This window comes from Balaenoptera borealis (genome assembly GCF_965194805.1).
Source record: "Balaenoptera borealis genome assembly, chromosome: 1".
NCBI lineage: Eukaryota > Metazoa > Chordata > Mammalia > Artiodactyla > Balaenopteridae > Balaenoptera > Balaenoptera borealis.
In genome coordinates, this window is record NC_138860.1 from 50,635,148 (window position 1) to 50,655,798 (window position 20,651).

Here is a 20,651-nt window from a genome sequence, read left to right on the forward strand (position 1 = left end):
TCCAGGGACAGCCGGTCTCCCCGGGAAAAGCAGCTGGAGCTGATCCAAAAGACAAAGAAAACGCAAGGGAGGACTTGCTAATGGCTAACTTTACTTTCCTTCTCAGAGCAACCTCACTGGCAATGCTCTTATCTCTGCCCAACGAGCAGCAGGCAAGCCACAAAGACCCACCGAAGGAGTGAATGAATGCACGCAGGGAGGAACGAGTGCACGAACTGCTCCTTCAAGCACGTGTCCGAAGCAGGCGGAGAAGGATTAGCACTCATCACAATAACTGCAGCTCCGGGCAAAAGCTCTCCTAAGAAGGGAACTGAACCCCCCATTGAAATGAGGCTCGAAGTTTACAAAAACATAAACCTACCACCCCACTTTGCTCTCATCATTGCACTCATTCCACAGATGTCTCCTGAGTGCCCAACCTGAAAGGCGGGGATTATGATGCCTTCTGACGAATGAGAAACTGAGGCTCAGATGGGTGAGGGGCCGGCCTCGGCTCACACAGGCAAAGAGTAAAAAGACCAGGATTTGAACTCGGTGCTTCTGACAGCACAGCTGGCGCACGGTGGGCGTCAAAGGCAGCAAACATCACGGAGCAGCCAGCCGTGGTGCCTCTACTCTGGACTGGAAGTGGGTTCCAGGGGCCCTGTGCCCCTCAGGCATCCCCAGCTGCTCTGAGCCGCCGAGCATGCGGCTCCCAGGCCTGTGATGTGGGGCTGCCCCCAGGGGCCACCTCAACACACCAACTGGTCCTACCAACGCCTTCCTGCACCTGTAGGTCAGGCGTGAGGGGCCTGGGCTTCCGGAAATGCACCGGACGTCATGGCTGACATTCAGGGGCTGCCCCCGCCCCTGGGAGCAGGGCCGGGCCTGTGTCCTTGGCCTCCCCCTCTGCTCCCGTGCTCAGCCTGAGTCCCCTCTGCCCATTCATCTGTCCACCCCGGCTGCTCTCGACAGGCCTGCCTGGCCCGCTCTCCACTTCAGGGTGTCTGGATACTGCAGGAAGGGTGACACGCAGGCCTGGCAGGCACCACATCTTCTAGAAACAGGCGCATGTAAATCCTACACCGCAGACGTTCCAGCACGTTCCTGATTTTAAGTTCTGACCCGCCATCAGGCCAGGTGCCATATTCTGGTCACCAACACGATTAAAGAGCAGCTCCCGTTTACCAAGCACCTGCTGTGCGCCCGCGTGGTATGTACCTCCCGTTTACCAAGCACCTGCTGTGCGCCCGCGTGGTACGTAACCTCTCTTGAGCCTCGCCAGCGGCCCTCAGGCCACACCGCTACCTCCCCGCGGCAGTCACTGTCACCCCGGCCCACGCCCCACCCCGGGGCGAGTTTCCCTCCTGCCTCACTGTCGCTCTCTCCGTCCCTGCTGCCGTAATTCTCAGTGGCGTCAGTGTCCCCAGAGCGGTCCCTCCTGCCCCTGCCCTCTCGTTTCCTTGACCTCTTCTCCTGAAAGGCATGGCCTCCACCGTTCCTCAGCCACTCACGCCCATGGTCCACCCCGGATTGTGTCACCAGGAACTGCGGCGCCTCCAGGAATAACTTCCAACCTTCGCACCGTCCTGTCCTTCCAGCTCAGTCCCCGCAGCAGCCCGACGCCCACAGCCCTGCAACCCGGCCCCTCTCACTGCCCCTCCCTCCCCTCGTGGCCTCACGTCCCCCCCTTACCCAGCAAAGACGCCGTGGTCCACCTTAGGAGTCCCTCTCGCGCCCACACCCCGAACCCGCGTCCCGCTCTCAGGCCTCCGCTTCCTCCGTGCAGCACCGGGCGTCCGACAGGGCCGAGGGAAACACACCACCTCCCTGACCGGGCTCCCCTTAAGTTCAGGCTCTGGACCTCAAGAGGGCCCGGGAAAGCACAGGGCACTTCCCTAGTGCATTAGCCCTCCCACCTTCCCATACCTTCTCTCTCTCAAGCCCCTCATCCTCCGTCTCAGCTGGCGGCCCGGCTTCCTATTTCCGGGAGAAAAAAGGAGCTCTAAGCAAAGGCCTGCCAGGACTCCCACTGTCGCGTCCACACATACCCCACCCCCACCCCGCCGCCACTTGCCCAGGTCTCTCGGCTTCCTACAGCTGACTCGGCTGTGCTCCTGGTCAAGGCCGACCGCCCGCCTGGGCGCAGAGTCCACTCCTTCCTGCCTAATAAGATCATTCACCCAGCAACTGGCCCCCTTGCCACCCACATCATTAACTTCCCCTCTCTACCACATCTACCCAGCAGCATACAGCATGCTATTATCAATAGTTCTGCCACTTAAAAAAATAAAACCTCTCTTGACCCTACACCTCCTTGCATCTACCATCCCTTTCTCTACTCCCCTTGGAGCAAAATCCCACAAAAAAGGGGTCTCTAGGCAGGGTCTCTAATGGGCCCCCCCCCCCCCCCCCCCCCCCCCCCCCCCCCCCCCCCCGCTCTCAGTCTTCTCTTGAATCCACTCCGTTGGTTAATTTCATGGGCAACCAGATGTTTAATCAAACATTTTCCTGGGTGTGTCTGGAAGCCGTTTTGGACAGATTAACATTTGAATCAGTCGACGGAGTAAAGCAGATTGCCCTCTTCAATGTGATGGGCCTCATCCAATCAGGTGAAGACCTGAAGAGAACAGAAAGGCTGGCCCTCCCAAGAGTGAGAGTGAACTCCCCTTGCCTGACTGCCGGGAGCTGGGACATCGGTCTTTTCCTGCCTTTAGACTCGAACTGAAATGCTGGCCCTTCCTGGGTCTCGAGCCTGCCATCTTTTGGATTGGGACTTATACCATCAGCTCTCCTGGGTCTCCAGCCTGCTGACTGCAGATCTTGGGGCTTCTCAGCCTCCAAAATCATGTGAGCCAATCCTTAAATTAAATCTCTTTACACACACACACACACACATACACACACACACACACACACACACACACACACACACCCTGTTGGTTGCATTTCTATGGAAAACCCTGAATAATACATGCTCCAGTCAAGGTGCCACTGACAAATCAACCCCAACTGCACTTGACCAGGTCAGCGCGGCCCCAGCATTGCTGAGTCCAGTGGTCAGGTCTAACCTTCCCTGACCTTCCACCATATCGGCCACCCCTCTTCCTTAGAACGCTGCGCTCACTTGGCCTCAGGACCCGGCTCTCCTGGTTCTGCTCCTTCCTCGGACAGCCCTTCCTCCACCTCCCACACCTCTTCTCTGTCCACCCTACACCCCTGGGGATTCTACTTCCACCTCCAAGCCCAGACCCAACTCCAGACGGGTACATCCCATGACGTCTTCAGCATCTCGACTTGGACGCCCAAGACCAAACTCCTGATCCAGATGCAGATCCCAGCATCTGTTCCTCCAGTGACCTTCCCCATCTCAGAGAAGGGTAATTTCATTCTTCCAGTTGCTCAGGCCGACAGCCTCGGACACCCGCATCTGATCTGTCAGCAAATCTCATTGGCACCACTCAAAATTATGCCAAGACCTGGACCACCCCTCGCCGTCTCCACCACTGCCTCCCCAGCTGAGGCCACCCTCTCCCCTTGCCCACAGCTCCCCTAAAGCATCTCCTGGCTGCAGCCCTTGCCCCACCGTCTATCCTCCACACAGTGACCCTGAGTCGGACCATCTCACTCCCCTGCTCAAAACCTTCCAGTGGCTCCCCTCTCACTCAGAGTAAAAGCCAAAGTCCCCTAACTGGCCTCTAAGATCCTGCACCATCCGGCCTGCTTCCTGGGCTCGGAGCTCTTTCCCCAGATATCTACATGGCTCACTCCTGCATTTTCTACAGGTCTCCCCTCAGATATATCCTTCTCAGGGGGCAGTCCTTAACCATCTCCCCTGCACCCCACCCCAGCACTTCCTTTCCCTTCTCTAAAGCACTCATCTCCCATGGATGTACTGTGCATTTCGTTCGTTTATCGTATTGTCTTTTCCCCTCTCTAGAAGGCGAGCTCCGTGACAGCAGGGCTGGATCTCTTTGGTTCACCAGTGGACCCAACGCCTGGAGCAGTGCCTGGCCTGGGATATGTGTTCAGTGACTATTTGGTCATACGTAGTGAATGACCCACTCCTATGGTATGCATTAATGCACATTCCCCCATTTGTAGATGAGGAAACAAGTTCAGAGAGGGTAAGAAACGTTCCAGAGGCCTCACAGCCATAGACAGTGGAGCTGGGATTTGAACCCAATGTTCTTCCTTTCTCTGGGCCATTGGGAGCAGTCAGTGGAAGCCAGCCCGGACCCATGCCAGCCTCCCATGTGTGGGAGCTGCCACAGTGCGGTGCACTGTCCCGAGGAAACAAAATACCACACAACTTAATTTTATGCTTTAATTGCTTGGTGGTGATTTACTGCCGGCCATATATTTTTCTCCCAGTTGACACTTCCCTCCATGTATTTCTTTTATCTATCACCACACTTGACAGGTAAGTTGCTGATATTTACTGTTACTGTATGTACCAATATTTCCAACATATATCACCACCATAGCCATGTCACGGCAAACAGAGTTCTGCCCCAGAACGGTCAGCCTTCTCCAGACATAGACGGGGGCCATATTTGGAGAAGGCCTGACACCGGAGAATGTTAGAGCCTTAGAGAATACAGACACAGCTCCCCCATACACATACTCACACACACACTCACAAACTGCCCCTCAGGCTCTGCTTTTTGTTTTTAATATAATGTTTTTCTTTTCAACGAGCGTTCAATATTACTTTGAGATGAATACAACGGGAAAAGCTTTAGAACCAGTGACCTAGTCCAACCTCCTCATTTAACACAGAAGCAAACTGGGGAAGCCCAGAGAGGGTCAGGGGCTTGCCCAAGATCACACAGCCCAGTTAGTGGCAGAAAAAGGTCTACAGCCCAACTCTCCCTTCCCCCAGCCATCCTTCCCCGCTTTCCCTGCTGGGGGGAGATTTGCTTCCCAAGAGGCAATGGGACATGTAGGATCTGACCCTCTTCTACGAGAGTGCAGCCCAGCTCTCTTAATTTTTGTGAACATGCATTAAGCAGTCAGTATGCACCAGGGGATTTCACGTGAGCTATTTCATTGAAAGCGCACAACAGCCCTTATCGGTAGCTATTATTATTCCCTTTTCACAGATGGGACAGGCTGCCAGCTGGCCCAACAACATCGTCCCTCCTTCCCACTCCTCTCCTCTAGGCACCTAATCGGCTCTCCTTACTCCAGACTAATTCTTCTCTGCCAAGGTGTTAGCCCAGCTGTCACCAAATTACCATGTGCAGAAGTGCTACCTAGGATGTTTGCTTAGAAGCAGAAAATCCACCCCAGATTCCTGATTCTGGGCCCAGAACCCACACTTTTAACAAGCCCCACACGGATGACCCCAGTACAGCTGTGGCATGGACCATTCTCTGAGAAACCCTGCATAATGGGCGCTCTTGGCCCCCTTGCAGCATCTGCAGCTTGCTTGTTGATTCTTGAGCCCTTCAAGAGCTAAGGGCTCATTCTCAACAGTGGTGCAGCAGACACGGGGACAGGCAGGCAGCAGCATGGACGTTTGGGGACACAGGCCCCATCCCACCCCCTCCCACCATACCCCCGGCCAGCCCGCTGCATGGACCCATGATGCCCGCCACAGGGTGCAAGGCTGGTCTGTGGCTTCTCCGAAAGTGGCGCTTCCAGGGGCACCAACAGACCCCAGGAGCCAGATCGACAAGTCAGAGCCTGGCTCTCCCCAGACCTTCGTGTGACCTCGGCCAGAGAATCAGCAGGAAACGTGGTGGAGCCAGGCCACGGGTTCCTGAGCGCTGGGCTCGGGGGATTCAGGAGCCACGGGGGCAACATGGCCAAAGATGGGCTGCAGCAGGAAGGCATAGACTGGCAGAGAGGGGATCGAGAGGGGAAGGACAGCCGATTAGAAAAGCTTCCAGCGGTGCAGAGGTGTGGTGACAGGGGCCCGAGAGAGGAGAGAGGCAGTGGGAATGGAAAGAAAGGGCCTTTTGGAGGTGGGACCCCGTGTCTCAGTACCTGAATGGCTGGGGGTGGGAAGTAAAGGAGGGAGGAGTTTGAGCCCCAGTGATTAAGAGAACGGGACTTGCTGCTGCCGGCTGGTGTGTTTTAAGCTGCCCCCATCTCCCATTCCCATGTCACCCCATCCCTCTTTGCCTGGGGACCATGTTTCCACAGCCCAGATGCCATCTGACTCCCAGGCTGATCTGCAACTATTTGGTTCCAAACAGATTCTCCCAAGGCAGAAAGGTCTCCAGTATGCAGCTTCCAGAGATGTCAGGAGGCCTTCACTGAGAGCCTGGGCTCTGGGAGGGTGGGCAGGCGCAGCTGAACGGGAGGCCTCCGGGGCAGGCAGACATATAATCCGTGGACTCATCACCGCCTGATATACCGCCTCAGGTCCCAGGGGGAACTGCTCAGCTAAGTAATTGCTTCTGCCTTGATTACAGGCCTTCGCAAATGACCGTGGGCCTGGTCCCACCAGTGTTTGAATCTTACAAATGTCCGCACGCACAGCTACTATCTGGACCATCTGATCGTTACCTTAAGAGGTTTAATTTGCTTAGCGAGGGAATTAGACTATAAACTATTCGGAAATTATGGAAAGTCACACATCAAAGAGACCCTCCCCTTGTGAGTTCTTCAAGCACATTTTGCTAGAGTGTGTGTGTATGTGTGTGTGTGTGTGTGTGTGTATGTCCTAACAGGTGTGTAGTTATCAAAAATAACAAGTGGCTCAGTAAGAACCTGGCCCCAGATTGGGCCACAACCAACCTCAGAACTGAAGTGGCCTCTTCCTGGGGCCACAGAGTACAAGCTAGCTAGAGGCGGCCACACAAGCACAGGCGGGACCCTCCCGCCAGAGCTGGGAACCCCGCTTTGGGAAGTGAAGGCTGAGGGCTGCGGTCACTGCCACAGAGCTCTGGACCACACAGGGAGGGATGGTCTCCTGTGGGGAAGACTCACGGCAGCTCCGCACACCGAGAGGTGGACGATTGTTCCAATCCCCTGACCAGCCATTGCCACTGGACAGGCCCCACCTCCCTCCCCAGGACCCCTGTCTGGCCCAAGGCTTTTTGTAGCCTCTGCCCCAGGACCCTCCTTTTCTCTTTTTTTTCTCCTCCCTACATAGATATGCTGTCATGGCCTTAATAGGAATAGCTACCAATAATGATGGCTACTGAACACTTCATTTTACTCAGCCCTCATAGTAACTTTTGAAAAGTAGACATTTTTATTCCCATTCCTTTTTCGAGATGGGAGAGTGAGACTCAGAGAGGTCTAACGCCCCAAATTCACACTGAGCCTGGATTCAAACCCGGCGCTTGCTCCCTCTTCAACGTCCACCTCGGAGAGAGGTTTCTGGGCCCTTATCGGCCCATCAGGCCCATATTGCCTGATGTCCTGTGGGCGTCTGCCCAGCTGAAGGATGGAGGCCCTGGTCACCGGAGTGAGTGGCCCAAGGTCACTAATGAAGACCTGGCCAGAGCCAGCAAAACTACCCTGCAGCTGGGCCAAACACAGAGCGAGCCGGAGCTGAAACAGGCTGTTCTGAACTGCGGGGATAAATCAGCAGCTCCCGGGCTCCCAAGGACGCCGCTTACCTGCCCTGGGCTGACAGCCAGGCTGACTGCCTGGAGACTGACTGGCTGGGGGAGGGGACACAGCTCCCCAATGACAACAGCACAGCAGCCCTCCATCCCGCTGGGTCCCCGCAGTGCCAGGCAGGTGAGGGCCTCAGGGGCAGGGAGACACCCCCAGAGAAGCATGAAGTTTTAGACAGGACCCCCCCGAGTGGCAGTCACCCCAGAATGCCTCCGACTCTTCCCCACGGCCCCCTCTGGCAGGCAGATGCCAGCACACACACCTGGCGGCCAGGGCGTGGCTTGAAGCTCCCCACGAGCCTGGGATGTTCTTAAAGGCTGTGCTTTACCTTAAAAATGTACACGGACTCTTGCCCTTTCTTTGATTCTATAGCTGTTTGTTTTCATATTATAATAATCACTGGTTCGTTTCTCAAGTCTTCATGTAAATCGGCATGGCATCTTTGTCCCCGGCCCACTGTCATGTACCCTCTCCACCTGCCAGGCTACCCCCGCCCCCATCTGAGGAGTTCTAGGCCTTTAAAAGTCATCTCAGTGGGAAGGTCTCAAAGCTGGAGGGAGCAGCGGGCAGGAGAGGTCAGCTCAGGCCCAGCCTGGGGGAGAACTCTGACAGCTAGTCCTCCAAGGCCGCAGGCCAGGTGAACACATCCAGGGCCAGAAACCCAGAGATACAGCACCGAGCATGAAGCACCCAGCAGTGCTAGACACAGTTTACACCCTATCTTCTTCCCATTTCATAGCAACTCTGTGGGCTAGAATGTCACCTCTTAACAGATAAGGGAATGAGGTTTTCAGGAAGGCCTAGTCACTTGTTTGCTGACAAACAGCCGGTAAAACACAGGACAGGAATTCAATCAATCTCCTTTTGGGTTCACCAGACCACTCGACTGATAAAATAACTCCCCTTTGCGAAATGCTACTGTGTACCAGGTCTTCTAAAGCAGCCACCATTAGCGTTCCCATTTTTCCTGCAGAGGGCACTGGAGCTCAGAGATGTCAAGGAACTTGCCTAAGGACCCCAGCACTTGAACCAGTTCCTGGAGCGGAAAACCTGTTTTCACCACACCTCAGAGTAAGGGAGCTGCCAGGCTCATCCCAGGACCAAGTCAGTGATGAAAAGGGGGACCGGGAAGCCCAAATCCCAGACCGCTGCTCTCCCCAGGCTCTAGTCCTTTTGCAAGGAGCCAGGGATCCTCCATATGCTGGATGCACAGTCCAGAAAAGACCTGCTCAGCAAATGCAACCCAAGGAGTTGTTGGCTCCCTGGCTTGCGATTCAAATTGTAATAATCTTAGAAGTATGCTGTATTAGTCAACTAAGCCTCTCCTCTCAGGCCCCAGAATGTTATTTCCTTTGGAGAAGGGGAGCCAAGGACCCAAGAGTCAAAACAACAAACAACAGCAAAAATCAGCCAATGTTACTGAGCAAGACAGCGTTTAACAGCCCCCGCCCTTCAAACAACAGAACAACCACAGAGTACAACCTTCCGACAGTACTTCTTTCTGCCTGTGCACACACCAACATCGCCCTCTGCTGCCAGTCACCAGTACGACCATGTCTCGCAGGCTGGAAGCTAGTGGGAGCCAACCTCCAGCTTTCCTCTCTGTCCTCCCCCCTCTTCTGGGGTATTACACACCTCCAGCGGGGCACTCCTCACATTACAGTCTTGAGTCACAAAGCTTCACACAGAATAAAAGATGTCCCTGGAATTGTGCAAAGCAGTGGCCCTGCCCCTTGTTATAGGCAAAGGGATTTAAAATATTGATTCTGGAACTTAGAACCACACTGTTGATCGGTGAGGTCAATGAATCCTGCCCTCTGCCTCCGAGCCGGGCTTTAGGGCAGATATCATAAAAGAACACTGCTTTTTCTTTTTTTCTTTTTCTCTTTTACTTCAAGGAGCATAGAGAAGATGCCTCTGACCAGGCATCTTCCAAGTGCCACAGGCACAAGTGACGGGCAAATTCAAGTGCATGGCCCCTGCTGGCCCTCTCTCGAGGCTGCTGGTGGTGACACCTGCAGCCTGGTGTGCGACGAGGGAGGGACCTGGCCTGCCTGGGACTGCCCTCCCCTCCTGCCCCACCTCTTGTTCTCTCTGCTCCCAGTGTCCCTCTGCACATGTGCCATCTGAAAGCAGGTGCCTGGTGACCTTTAATGAGCTATAATGAGGAGCAGACCCACCCATTCTGTGACCAGATCACAGCCGGAGCCCCAAGTGGGCAGCAGGTCCCAAGACCCCTGTGGTTGGGAGGTGAGGCCACTCTGACCGTAGACAATTCTCCCTCCCTGTCCTCACTGAGGTCTGTGACTTGCTATACCAAACTGTACTGCAGATGTGCCTTCCTGTACCAAACAGCCATGGTCCCCAAAAGCTGGTGAGGCCTAACTGCCTGTAAATCCATGTGGCCTCCCTAGGGCTTCAGAGGTGCCCGATCTTCGTGTCTGATTGCCCCTCCATTGGCAGTGGGGAGAATCACTTCAGTTTTAAATTTCTCTCCACCCAGCAGCTGCATCACAGAGTTAATGATCTGGTTTCAGCGCTGAATATGCGGCCAGCTCCCCTGCTTTACAAGAGGATCCAGTCCTGAGAGGGGGCCACTTTAGGAAGCAGAGCAGTCCTGTGAAAGGAGAAGAACTGGGGCTAAATAACGGAGGCATCCTGGGCCTCTGTGACTCGCAGGATGCCAAGCTGGGTACGGAAGAAACTGGTCCCCACAGCGCGTTGTGAATTCACTATGTAATCTACCCTCTGTGGCATCAAACCCAGCGATGGCCTGTGGGCAAGGCTCGGGGCCAGGTGCGTGGGGAAGACAGAAAAATGAGTGACTAATAAGCCTTTCCTCAAGCCAACGGGGAAGATCAAGCAGGTGCGTGAGGAATGAGCAAAGCAAGCAGCTCGTGCTGAGTCATCGGGAGGGACAAGGGGCAAGGTGGCCAGGCCACTGAGGAGCTGGAATCACCGTCATGGAAGGATGGGGAGACTTTGAGAGGGTGGACCTCATCCCTGGACGATGAAATAGCTGCGAAATGGGGCATCTTGCTGGGGGCATCGGGTACCCAAGGAAAGCAGTGAGCTGGTTGGGAGGCTGGGCACAGGGTGGAAGGCTCTAGTGGCACAGTGCTTCTGGGATATTCTGTAGGCGGAGGGGGCCCTGCCGAAGGAGCTGGGGTCGGGGTATCAGGAGCTGAGCGGTGAGGGGGGACGCTGGTCTGGTGGGGAGGTGTGTGGGCAGCAAGGGGTGGGGAGATGAGTAGGGACATTACTGATAAGCAAGGCCATGGAGACAGGGGTCCAGGGCAACGGCCTGGGAGAGTAATTGTCACTTTTATTTCTGGTCTTGGGCTAACGGCTCATAGGCCTGTGCTAATCCCTCCTTAGCCCGTACCCTGGGCTCCTCCCGGGTCTAGAGCGACCCTCTTTCCTTACCACTACTTCTCCCAAACCCAAACCTACACTTCAGCTGCTGCCACCTCCCTTTCCCACACCCGGAGGCAGCCAGTCGAGGTCCAAACATCAGATAGGGCCCTAGGGCAAGGCCGGGGCTCAAAGGAGCTTCTCCGGTGGCAGAGCCCTAGGTCTGTGGTCCTGACAGGCCTTGCCTGAACCCCAGGCAGAATTCCGACCCAGGGACATCTCAGCACCTATCTCGTCCCCAGATGGGCAAGAAGGCAACGTGGCCTCTTGCTCGTCCCTGGAGCTCACCGAGGATTTCCAAATAGGAGGACGATGCGCTGGCCCTGGAAGCAGGGACAGCTTAGCAAACCCCGACGGCCAGGCCCACCCGCCTACTTCCTCCTGCCTTGCCCCCCGCCACACACGATGACACTCGTCCCACCCAGGGGCCCATAGGAGCTGCCATGGTGCTTGGCCACGGCATCCATGAGGGAGGAAGGCAGAGGCAAACGTGTTGCTGAGAAAGGATGTGGGTAGAGGGGACGGAACCGCGTAAGTGCCAAAATAAAGGCAACAAGGCGAGGGTCAGAGGTGGGGAGAGCAAAAGGAAGATTGGGAGAAAGGGGAACAGCCCACAAAAAAGACTTAGAGGAAGAAGCAGGGCCCATCCCTCAACTGGAACCATCAAGGATTCATTGGGTGTGCCTGTGCCAGCTACTGCCCCACCCTCAGGGAGCTCAGACATGCCCACACACACACAGACATGTGCCCACACACACACACACACACACACACACACACACACGCACACACACGCACACACACACTCCCAAGGAGAGAGCAGTGCTTATTTTGACCAAAGTGTGATGGTGACAATGAGTGCTACCTTCTGAACACAAGCCATGGAGGCAGCCCCTGTGGTTACCAAGATCGTCTTTAAAGTGCTTTTCGACTCATGTTGGACTAACCAAATTTGAGAATCCTCAGAAATTCAAATCACTTATTCCCCGCAGTTAAACCTTAGGGAGGATTTGTGAGAAATCATGTTCTGTATCAGGACTGGCACTTCTCCCTATTTCTCCTCCCTGTCTCCAGAAAACACATCCTCTGAAGGATGCACACCATCTCTCCGGGGCTTGTTCATTTGTGCCCAGTGTGTCCCGGTGCTGGCGAGCCTCCCGGCAGTCCCAGCACACTCCACGCACCCCACGGGCCACCCACACTGGGTTCTATGTCGCTGACAGACACCCCCAACCTCCTGCTCTTGGCTTTGCTGTTACCAGCTGGCCCACGTCATTTGAGGCATCAGCCTAAGTGCCTCAGGTAATAAATTCTTGGAGAGAAGTCTCAGACTAAACACCATGGAAAATAAATTCTAGGAGATCCCCTCACTTTGACCTAAAGTTCCAACATGATTTTTTTTCTGATGGACCCAACCCCAGAATGAAAAATCAGGGACAGTCTTAAGAGCTAATACTCATGTATCAGGCAAGTATCCTAAGGAATTTACACATGTGGACTCATTCAAAGCTAACAACCCTATTATTATCAGCCCCATTTCACAGATAAGCAAACTGAGACACAGAGAAGTTAAATAACTTGCCCAAGAGCACACTGCTAATAAATGAGTTCAAACCCAGGCAGGGTCTGGGCTCTAAACCGTCACACAAAACTGTCTCTTTGTCATATTTCCATTGAAGTTGATGACACTGTCTGAGCCTGACTCAGCCCCTACCAGGAGCAACTCTTCTCTGAGACCCTAGGAGCGACCATAGAGACGCTCTAGATTTGGGGCACAAAATTCAAAGTACCACTCTGAAAGCCGCAGGAATGGTACAGCCAAGTGCCCTGAGGCACCAACTCACCAAGACAGAAAGAGCAACTCCTTCTAGGATTTGCAGGGATCCTTTGTCAGCCACCCTGGAGAAGCCTGGCTCTTGCCTCCTGCTGGCTCCCCACCCATGGCCCTTGCAGAGCTCAAGTGAGGCCGAGATTCTGGGCCTCAGGAGGTGATGGGGCCGGTGATCAAAAGGGGGCCCTCAATGAGGAACAGCCTCTCAGCACCAGGATTCACCCACCCCACCCAGGGTGGACCCCCACCCTCCCCACTCTGCCTTACTGAGAGCTTCCCCCTCACGGCATGGGAGAGGCAGTTAGATCAGGGCAAGGAGAGCAAGGTGCACCACCCCCCCAGCTCTGACTTACTTGAAGAAGTCTTCCTTGCAGTAGACGCTCCCGGCCCTGGAGAAGCACCTGTCAGCCAGCTGCATCTGGCAGTCTGCACACTTGAGGCAGGAGCTGTGCCAGTGTCTGTCCAAGACCTTCAGGATGAACTTGTCCAGGATATGCTGGTTGCAGCCAGCACACTGGGGGATCTCTGTGGAGAGAGGAGAGAGAGGCAATGTAAGACTTCTGTACAGCACCACTAACCAGGTGCTGTTTGGATGCCTTCTCATTCTGCTTGTTTTGGGAAAGGACATAAGCCAAACCCCCAGGGCTGCCACATACAGTTGTACAGGTTGTACACTGCACAAAGGTGCCTGGTGAAAGGAGTAGGTTGGGACTGAAATCCAATCCATGCTTTGCTGGCCTGGCTTTGGGTGGCTTTGACCCAAAGAGGTTGCCTGTTTCTAAGAGCACCACAAGGCTAGCAGCATCAGCTAACTCCACTTTTGCCAGCTGCAATTCCACAGCCAATGGCCAGGAAGACCCAATAACATTCACCTTTATTTCTATGACATTTTCACTACTGGGTAGAATCTGTGCTAAAAACCTCAGCCTCTAAAGTAAGCCCTGCCTAAGCATGGACTGAGAGGCCATCTGGCATAAAAAGCAAATGATATGTTGGGGGTGGGTAGTGACCAAAGTCCATGCCTGAAGGTATTCCTGGAGAGAGAATCTCAGTATTTTTTTTTTTGAATTTTATTTTATTTATTTTTTTATACAGCAGGTTCTCATTAGTTATCCATTTTATGCACATCAGTGTATACATGTCAATCCCAATCTCCCAGTTCATCCCACCACCACCCCCACCACCACCCCCTGCTGCTTTCCCCCCTTGGTGCCCATACATTTGTTCTCTGCATCTGTGTCTCAATTTCTGCTCTGCAAACTGGATCATCTGTACCATTTTTCTAGGTTCCACATATATGCATTAATATACGATATTTGTTTTTCTCTTTCTGACTTACTTCACTCTGTATGACAGTCTCTAGATCTATCCACGTCTCTACAAAAGACCCAATTTCGTTCCTTTTTATGGCTGAGTAATATTCCATTGTATATATGTGCCACATCTTCTTTATCCATTCGTCTGTCAATGGGCATTTAGGTTGCTTCCATGACCTGGCTATTGTAAATAGTACTGCAATGAACATTGGGGTGCATGTGTCTTTTTGAATTATGGTTTTCTCTGGGTATATGCCCAGTAGTGGGATTGCTGGGTCATATGGTAATCCTATTTTTACGTTTTTAAGGAACCTCCATACTGTTCTCCATAGTGGCTGTATCAATTTACATTCCCACCAACAGTGCAAGAGGGTTCCCTTTTCTCCACACCCTCTCCAGCACTTGTTGTTTGTAGATTTTCTGATGATGCCCATTCTAACTGGTGTGAGGTGATACCTCATTGTAGTTTTGATTTGCATTTCTCTAATAATTAGTGATGTTGAGCAGCTTTTCACGTGTTTCTTGGCCATCTGTATGTCTTCTTTGGAGAAATGTCTATTTAGGTCTTCTGCCCATTTTTGGATTGGGTCGTTTGTTTTTTTAATGTTGAGCTGCATGAGCTGTTTATATATTTTGGAGATTAATCCCTTGTCCATTGGAGAATCTCAGTATTTTGAGAGAGTCTCCTGAGAGAGAATCTCAGCATTTTAATGAAATGCAAAAGATACCATTGATTAACTCGATCAACATACCCAACTAATATGCCTTCATGTACTGCAGACAGGAAAACTAGAAACTGCTTTTCCAGATCCCCTTGCAGCTTGGGTTCCAAAAGTGATTTAGAGTCTGCCAATCGGATGAACTTAGAAGAGACCTGAATTCAGAACCGAGTTGAATGGAGCCTGCCAAGAGGCACACTCCCACTATGCTGGTGTGGATCATGGCAGAGGCTACAGGGTTCTCTGGCTTTAATGTCCTGAGCAATCATGGCAGAAGCAACAACATTCTGGGGGCTGGGAGTTATTCCCAGCAGCTTGGCCCAGAACTGGCTCCATTGTGTTAAAAGTCATCTACTACATACCTGGTAATTGATCACTCTCCACTTAAATAGTGAAAATGGATTCTGTTGTCTGCAACTGAACCTGAACCACTACCGCACCCTGTTCCTGTGCTGGGTGACTTCCTATCCAAGGTCTGTTTCTCTGCCATCCCATCTCTACCAAGGGATTGCTCAGGGGGTTGATAGTATTTTGAGTCACTGAATTAGTTTCAAAATGGTCAGGCTTTCACAGCTGGATGAACAAATAGTGCTAGCATCTCTAGCCATTTTCCCTGGTCCTTTTCCTCAAAAAAGGGAAGGTAACAAATATTAAGAACAAAAACATAAAAGTGCAAGTATTTGGCCTCCTATGGTAGCCTCGTGATATAGCATGTCATGAGACTGGTAACCCTGGGATTTCTCACCTCTATTATAAATAGCATTTTTGCTAATTGTTTTTTTTACACACCGTCTTTCCCATCAGAAGGTGAGATCCTCAAGGAGCAGGAACAGCATCTCTTTCTCAGTTTTGTATCATCCGTGCCTAGCACAATGTCTGGCACACAAGAGTAACACCACAGATATTTTTCACCAAATAAATTACTGATCAAATCCTCTCTAAGAAGCTCACTTGAAACAGTTCTTCACTAGTTTTTCCTGCACACCCCAAAATGTCAACAAAAGTAGTAAAACCAAATCTCTCGTGAGATTTCGTGAATCTAGTGTTTCTCGATTCATAACAAGTTTGTTGGTTGTGATATAATTTTAAAGTGTTGAAATAGGGAATTAGTCTCAAAGCATTAGGGGGAAAATTTAAGCACATCTAAACCTATGTAGAGAGAAAGCTTTCTCAAGTATTAAGTCATCTGTATCTAAAACTTATAGACACACTGTTGGGACATTCGCTAACTGTCATCATTAGCCCTGTACACACAATTGTCTATCTTGGACCCAATTAAACCCCAGCACAGCTTGTTCCCTTCATGGTCTTGGCAGCCACAACCATTTGCCCGAAAGTCATACTCACTAGATTCCTTGCCCTTTGACCTGATTCTCAGACCAAAATGCCCCATGAAAACTACCAGATATGTGTAGCCCTGGACACTTGGTACCTGTCCCAGTTCAGATGGGATTTTCTTTTTATCCCAAAACATTTCCTCCTTGACAAAGAAATTGTTCAACCAATACGTACTTACCAGGGAGTCCCAGAAAAGTGCTAAACACATGACAGCTACACGAATTTCCATCAGATAAGAAGGGCTAGGTAGGACACAGATGAAGACCACGGATTCTGAAGCCAGACTGCCTAATTTTGTATCCTGGCTCTGCTTTCTAAGATTGAACAAATTACTTTGCCTCTCTCTGCCTCAGTTTTCTCACCTGAAAAAGTGGGGTGATGATAACAATAGTACCTGGTAGAACTGTTGTCAAGGTAAATGAATCAATATACGTAGGACAGGACTTGGTATACAGTAGGTGCTCAGTAAAGGTTTGCTATTATTAGGAGATAAGACAACTGCAGTAACCAGGTGCTCGAAGTGGTGCCGCTGGACTGAGAGTAAGGAAAGTTAGGGGCCCACGATCCTGGGCTTGACCTCATTGAACTCCCACCGAGAATCCCCACATAGATGTCAAGACCCCCCTGCGGAGGTTCAGAGAGGGCCCACACCACACAGCAGCTATGCCGTGGTTTGGGGGGCGTGCCTGGCACCTCCAGGCAGGTGCCCGTTCAACCACACGCCTGCCTCTCTCCAGGGACCATCAGGGACTGGTACCCCTGGAGCGGCCAGGGAGGGTCCCGAGAGCAGGGCCCTTACCAGCTGGGAGGTCGGGAAAGAAGAGGTGAGACTATAGGGAGTGAGGGGAGGATAAGCTGGAGCTCCTGTGGTATAAGTCCAGCCTGGGCAAGCGGTGCAGACAACACAGGTAAACCTGGCCATTAAGCGGGAAAGGGTGTGCATCTCCCCTGCAGGAATTCGCGTTCGGAGCTGTGGCAGCTGGGGCTTGGGGAAGGAGGTGTGGAGGAAGATTGCTCAGGCATCTTTTCGAAAAGGAGGGGAAGGAAGCCCTAACGAGAAGCCCTCCGGCTCAGGGAAAAGATGTGCCGACGGGCGGGTGCCGAGCTGCAGGAACCTTTGCCTCCGGAGCCGAGAGTGCCCGGCCCGACCTGTGTGTCGCCGTGGACCATAGGCCCCGGGGACACGGCCCGCTAGGGATGTCTTTGTCCCAGGAGCCAGGCAGCCGGCCAGCGGAGGCAAATTAACCCCTGGAGAGCCCGACGGGTGGGGGTTGGGGTCTGGGGACGACCCTCGGGGCGCGAGCCCCCTCCTTCCCCGCACCCCGCCCTCCCCCCGGGCCAGAGGGCCGCCAATTCCCACCTAATTGTTGTTTGGCCTCCGAGGAAAGCGGTTATATTTCTCCTCCTGGCCACAAATGCATGGGGATAAGGGCGAGGATGCATGCCCGTAAAATTTATTTCGAGCAAGGTATCTACCGGGAGCCTTAATATGATGAGTATTCAAGAGAGAATACATTAAGGCTAATGTATGCGGGGAGGGCGGGCAGGGGAGTTTTAGAGGCTTGGAAGCTGAGGCAACATCATATTTAGGAACAACACTAAAAGCAGCAGACAGCCATTTCTTTCGACCTCCAGCTTGCAGGGGATGCGTCTGGCAGGGACAGGCCGGGCTGCCCAAACTAGGGGTTCTCAGAGAGAGGCCTTGGGACCCAACTGGGGGTCCTTGAGTCTGGCAAAAATGTAAGGAACACACTAAGGGTGCTTTTTAAGTTAAAAGAAAACAAAACCTTTCCCACTGTATTCCACTGTAGATTTTGAGAGAGAGAGCATTTTTTAAAACAGAGATAATGTAGAAATGGTTTAAGAGACCCACAATATACCTATAATAATAGTAAAACCAGGCAACAAGAGCCTGTTATAAACTGTGCCAGGTCCTAAATGTATGTTTCCTCAATCCGCACAACTTGGTGAGGGAGGTGTTATTATCCCCAATTTACAGATGAGGAAACTGAGCCTGGGAGAGATCAAGCAAAGTGTCCAAGGTCCCACAACGGGGGAACCAGGATTTCAACTGGGCCTGTGTGCAAGATGGGCTCACCCAACCCCAGAGCTGGAGGGTCTGAGACATCACCTCACCTGGCTGGTTCTACCCTGTCACTTTATGGAGGGGAAATGGAGGTGGAGGGATAGTCTCAAAGCTGCTCTGTGTGCAGTGACAGGAGTAGATGAGCCACTGGCCTCTGGTGCTCTCCAACAATTAGGCAAATGGAAATGTCTGAGGGACAGATTTCCATCCTTTGGACAGAGTATGCATGTGTTGTAGGGGACAGACACCTAATGCCCAAGGAGGGCTGGGAGTGGGAACCCCTGTCCGGCTGATCCCCTCCACCCATCTGCAAAGTGCCAGCTTGTTGATGGCATCTGTCAAGTTCAGATTCATCCCTGCCTGTGAGGGGGTGGGGACCTGTGAACTCAAACCCCACACTTTAGGAGACAGTGTTCCATGCAATTATTTAGATGAAATAAATGTGTGAAATATGAGCGAGCTAGAAAATTTTAAAGAGTAACAAAACAAATCTTTTTTTAACCTACAATAAATTATGATTTTTTAAAATAATTTGGAGAGTCTGAACAGGACAGAAGTTATATAGGTTTCCTATGAGAAATAAAGTCGTAACAAAAATTTCCAAGGAGTTTTTTTGAGAGGATTTCCAAATCCCTAGTAAACTCAACTTACTCATGCAGTATTTGATATCACGAAATTTTACTTTAAAAACTGGACTTTAAGCAGATCCTTGCCGTCACTAAGACAGAATTTGATCTATAAACTCAGTTCCTGATCCGAGGAGTCGTTTCATTTAAAATGAAAATTTTTATCTTATCTGCAGGAAAGTGTTCTGTGGTGATGCCCTCTGCTGGGGCTCTGCAGAGGGTAAGCCCAGGCATGAAAAGACAGCAACATCCCTGGAACAGACAAGGAATCTGTGGAGATGCTGGACCACACAGTACAATACACTCCCATCTGCAGGACCATCCACCAGCGCCCAGAAGAGACACGGCCCAAGGCACAGACCTAAGCCCACCGGGAGAACAGCTGCGTGTACACAGCTATCCAAGCAGACACCATCACACACACTCACACAGACACATACACAAGTCAGATGTACACACATTCACACATACTTACAATATACGCAAAGACACAACACAGACATACTCACATATACACTCAGACACATAGAGGAAAACACAATCACAAACAAAGATACACTGAGACATACACATACATAGACAAAGGCACCCACACATACCACATTCACTTAGACACAAACGCACCTGCACATATTTATATATACTGAGACATGCATATTTAGCACACACACATACTCATATGTACACACACATATACCACAGATACTAACACACACTCACACATGCACACAAACACATGCACACACATATCCTGATACAAGGGCTAAGGCATTGTGATTCCGGGAAAAAGCCAATTCTTCTGAAGTCAAGCTGTGTCTATGGAAAGGAAGCCATCTCTGAAATGAGGGAGCTGTCCAACTCTGGAGCGGTGGGGAGAGTGGGCAGTGAGTGAAATAGAAAACTAGGGGGAACTAGAAAATTTTGCTCAAAGACCTTTTTGGAAAACTATTGAGGGAATTTGAAAGTTTTCAGTTCTGTTAAGAGTTTAGACCTTCAAATTTTTAGGTCCGCCAAATCGTTTACAATAAATCCCAGGCCAGATTCTGAGATTCTGATTCTACCATGTATGTGATTTTGGACAAATTGCTTAACCTCTTTGAGCCTCAATTTTCTTATCTGTAAAATGGAGATAATAACACCAGTCTCTGGGGTTGTGGTGTGGTGTGATCACATCAGTTAATGAGTATAAAACCCTTAGCCCCATAATACCTTTGTCCAAGCTCAATGGCCAGCTCCCTTCTCCCTTTTCATGACCAGCCACCAACAAGATGGATTTATATATTTAAAGTGTATCAAAATTATTTCATGCTTCTTTATTTCCCAATATAATTTTCCCCACCGCCCCCTCCAAAACACTCAAAACTCTCCTCCACACCCCTAGTTCTAAAGCATCTGGAAAATGTACAACTCTTTCTAATCAACATTATCCCGGAGTATGAACAGCAGATAATGCAACATTACAAGATTCAGTCTTTTTGGAATAAAGACATCTGTCAGATTCTTTCTTCCATAGAATGAGGGCAAATTTGCCAGACCTTGGTCTCCTCCCCACATGTGAATGGTGAGAGTGGGGCTGTTAGGACCACCAATTGCCTGACCTCACTTCACTTTTGCTGTAATGTATTCAGGTAAGAAAGGATTGAGTTCATATTAACATTTGAGGCTTCCAGTATTTTTCTTAGAGACATCTAAATGCCCAATGGTGAAGAGATGATTTCTTATTTGATATGAAATAACTAAAAACCCTTTGCCTGTAGCCAT

The 20,651-nt window shown here is 51.4% G+C and overlaps 1 protein-coding gene across 1 annotated transcript in view; it reads right to left on the minus strand.

Moving 5' to 3' along the window:
• The window catches only part of LHX4 (LIM homeobox 4), a 43,346-nt gene that overhangs the window by 12,077 nt on the left and 10,618 nt on the right, over positions 1-20,651 (minus strand). Inside the window, exon 2 of the mRNA XM_082393221.1 lies at positions 13,159-13,330. Within this exon, the coding sequence (XP_082249347.1) occupies positions 13,159-13,330 (172 nt within the window). The remainder of the gene's footprint in view (positions 1-13,158; positions 13,331-20,651) is intronic.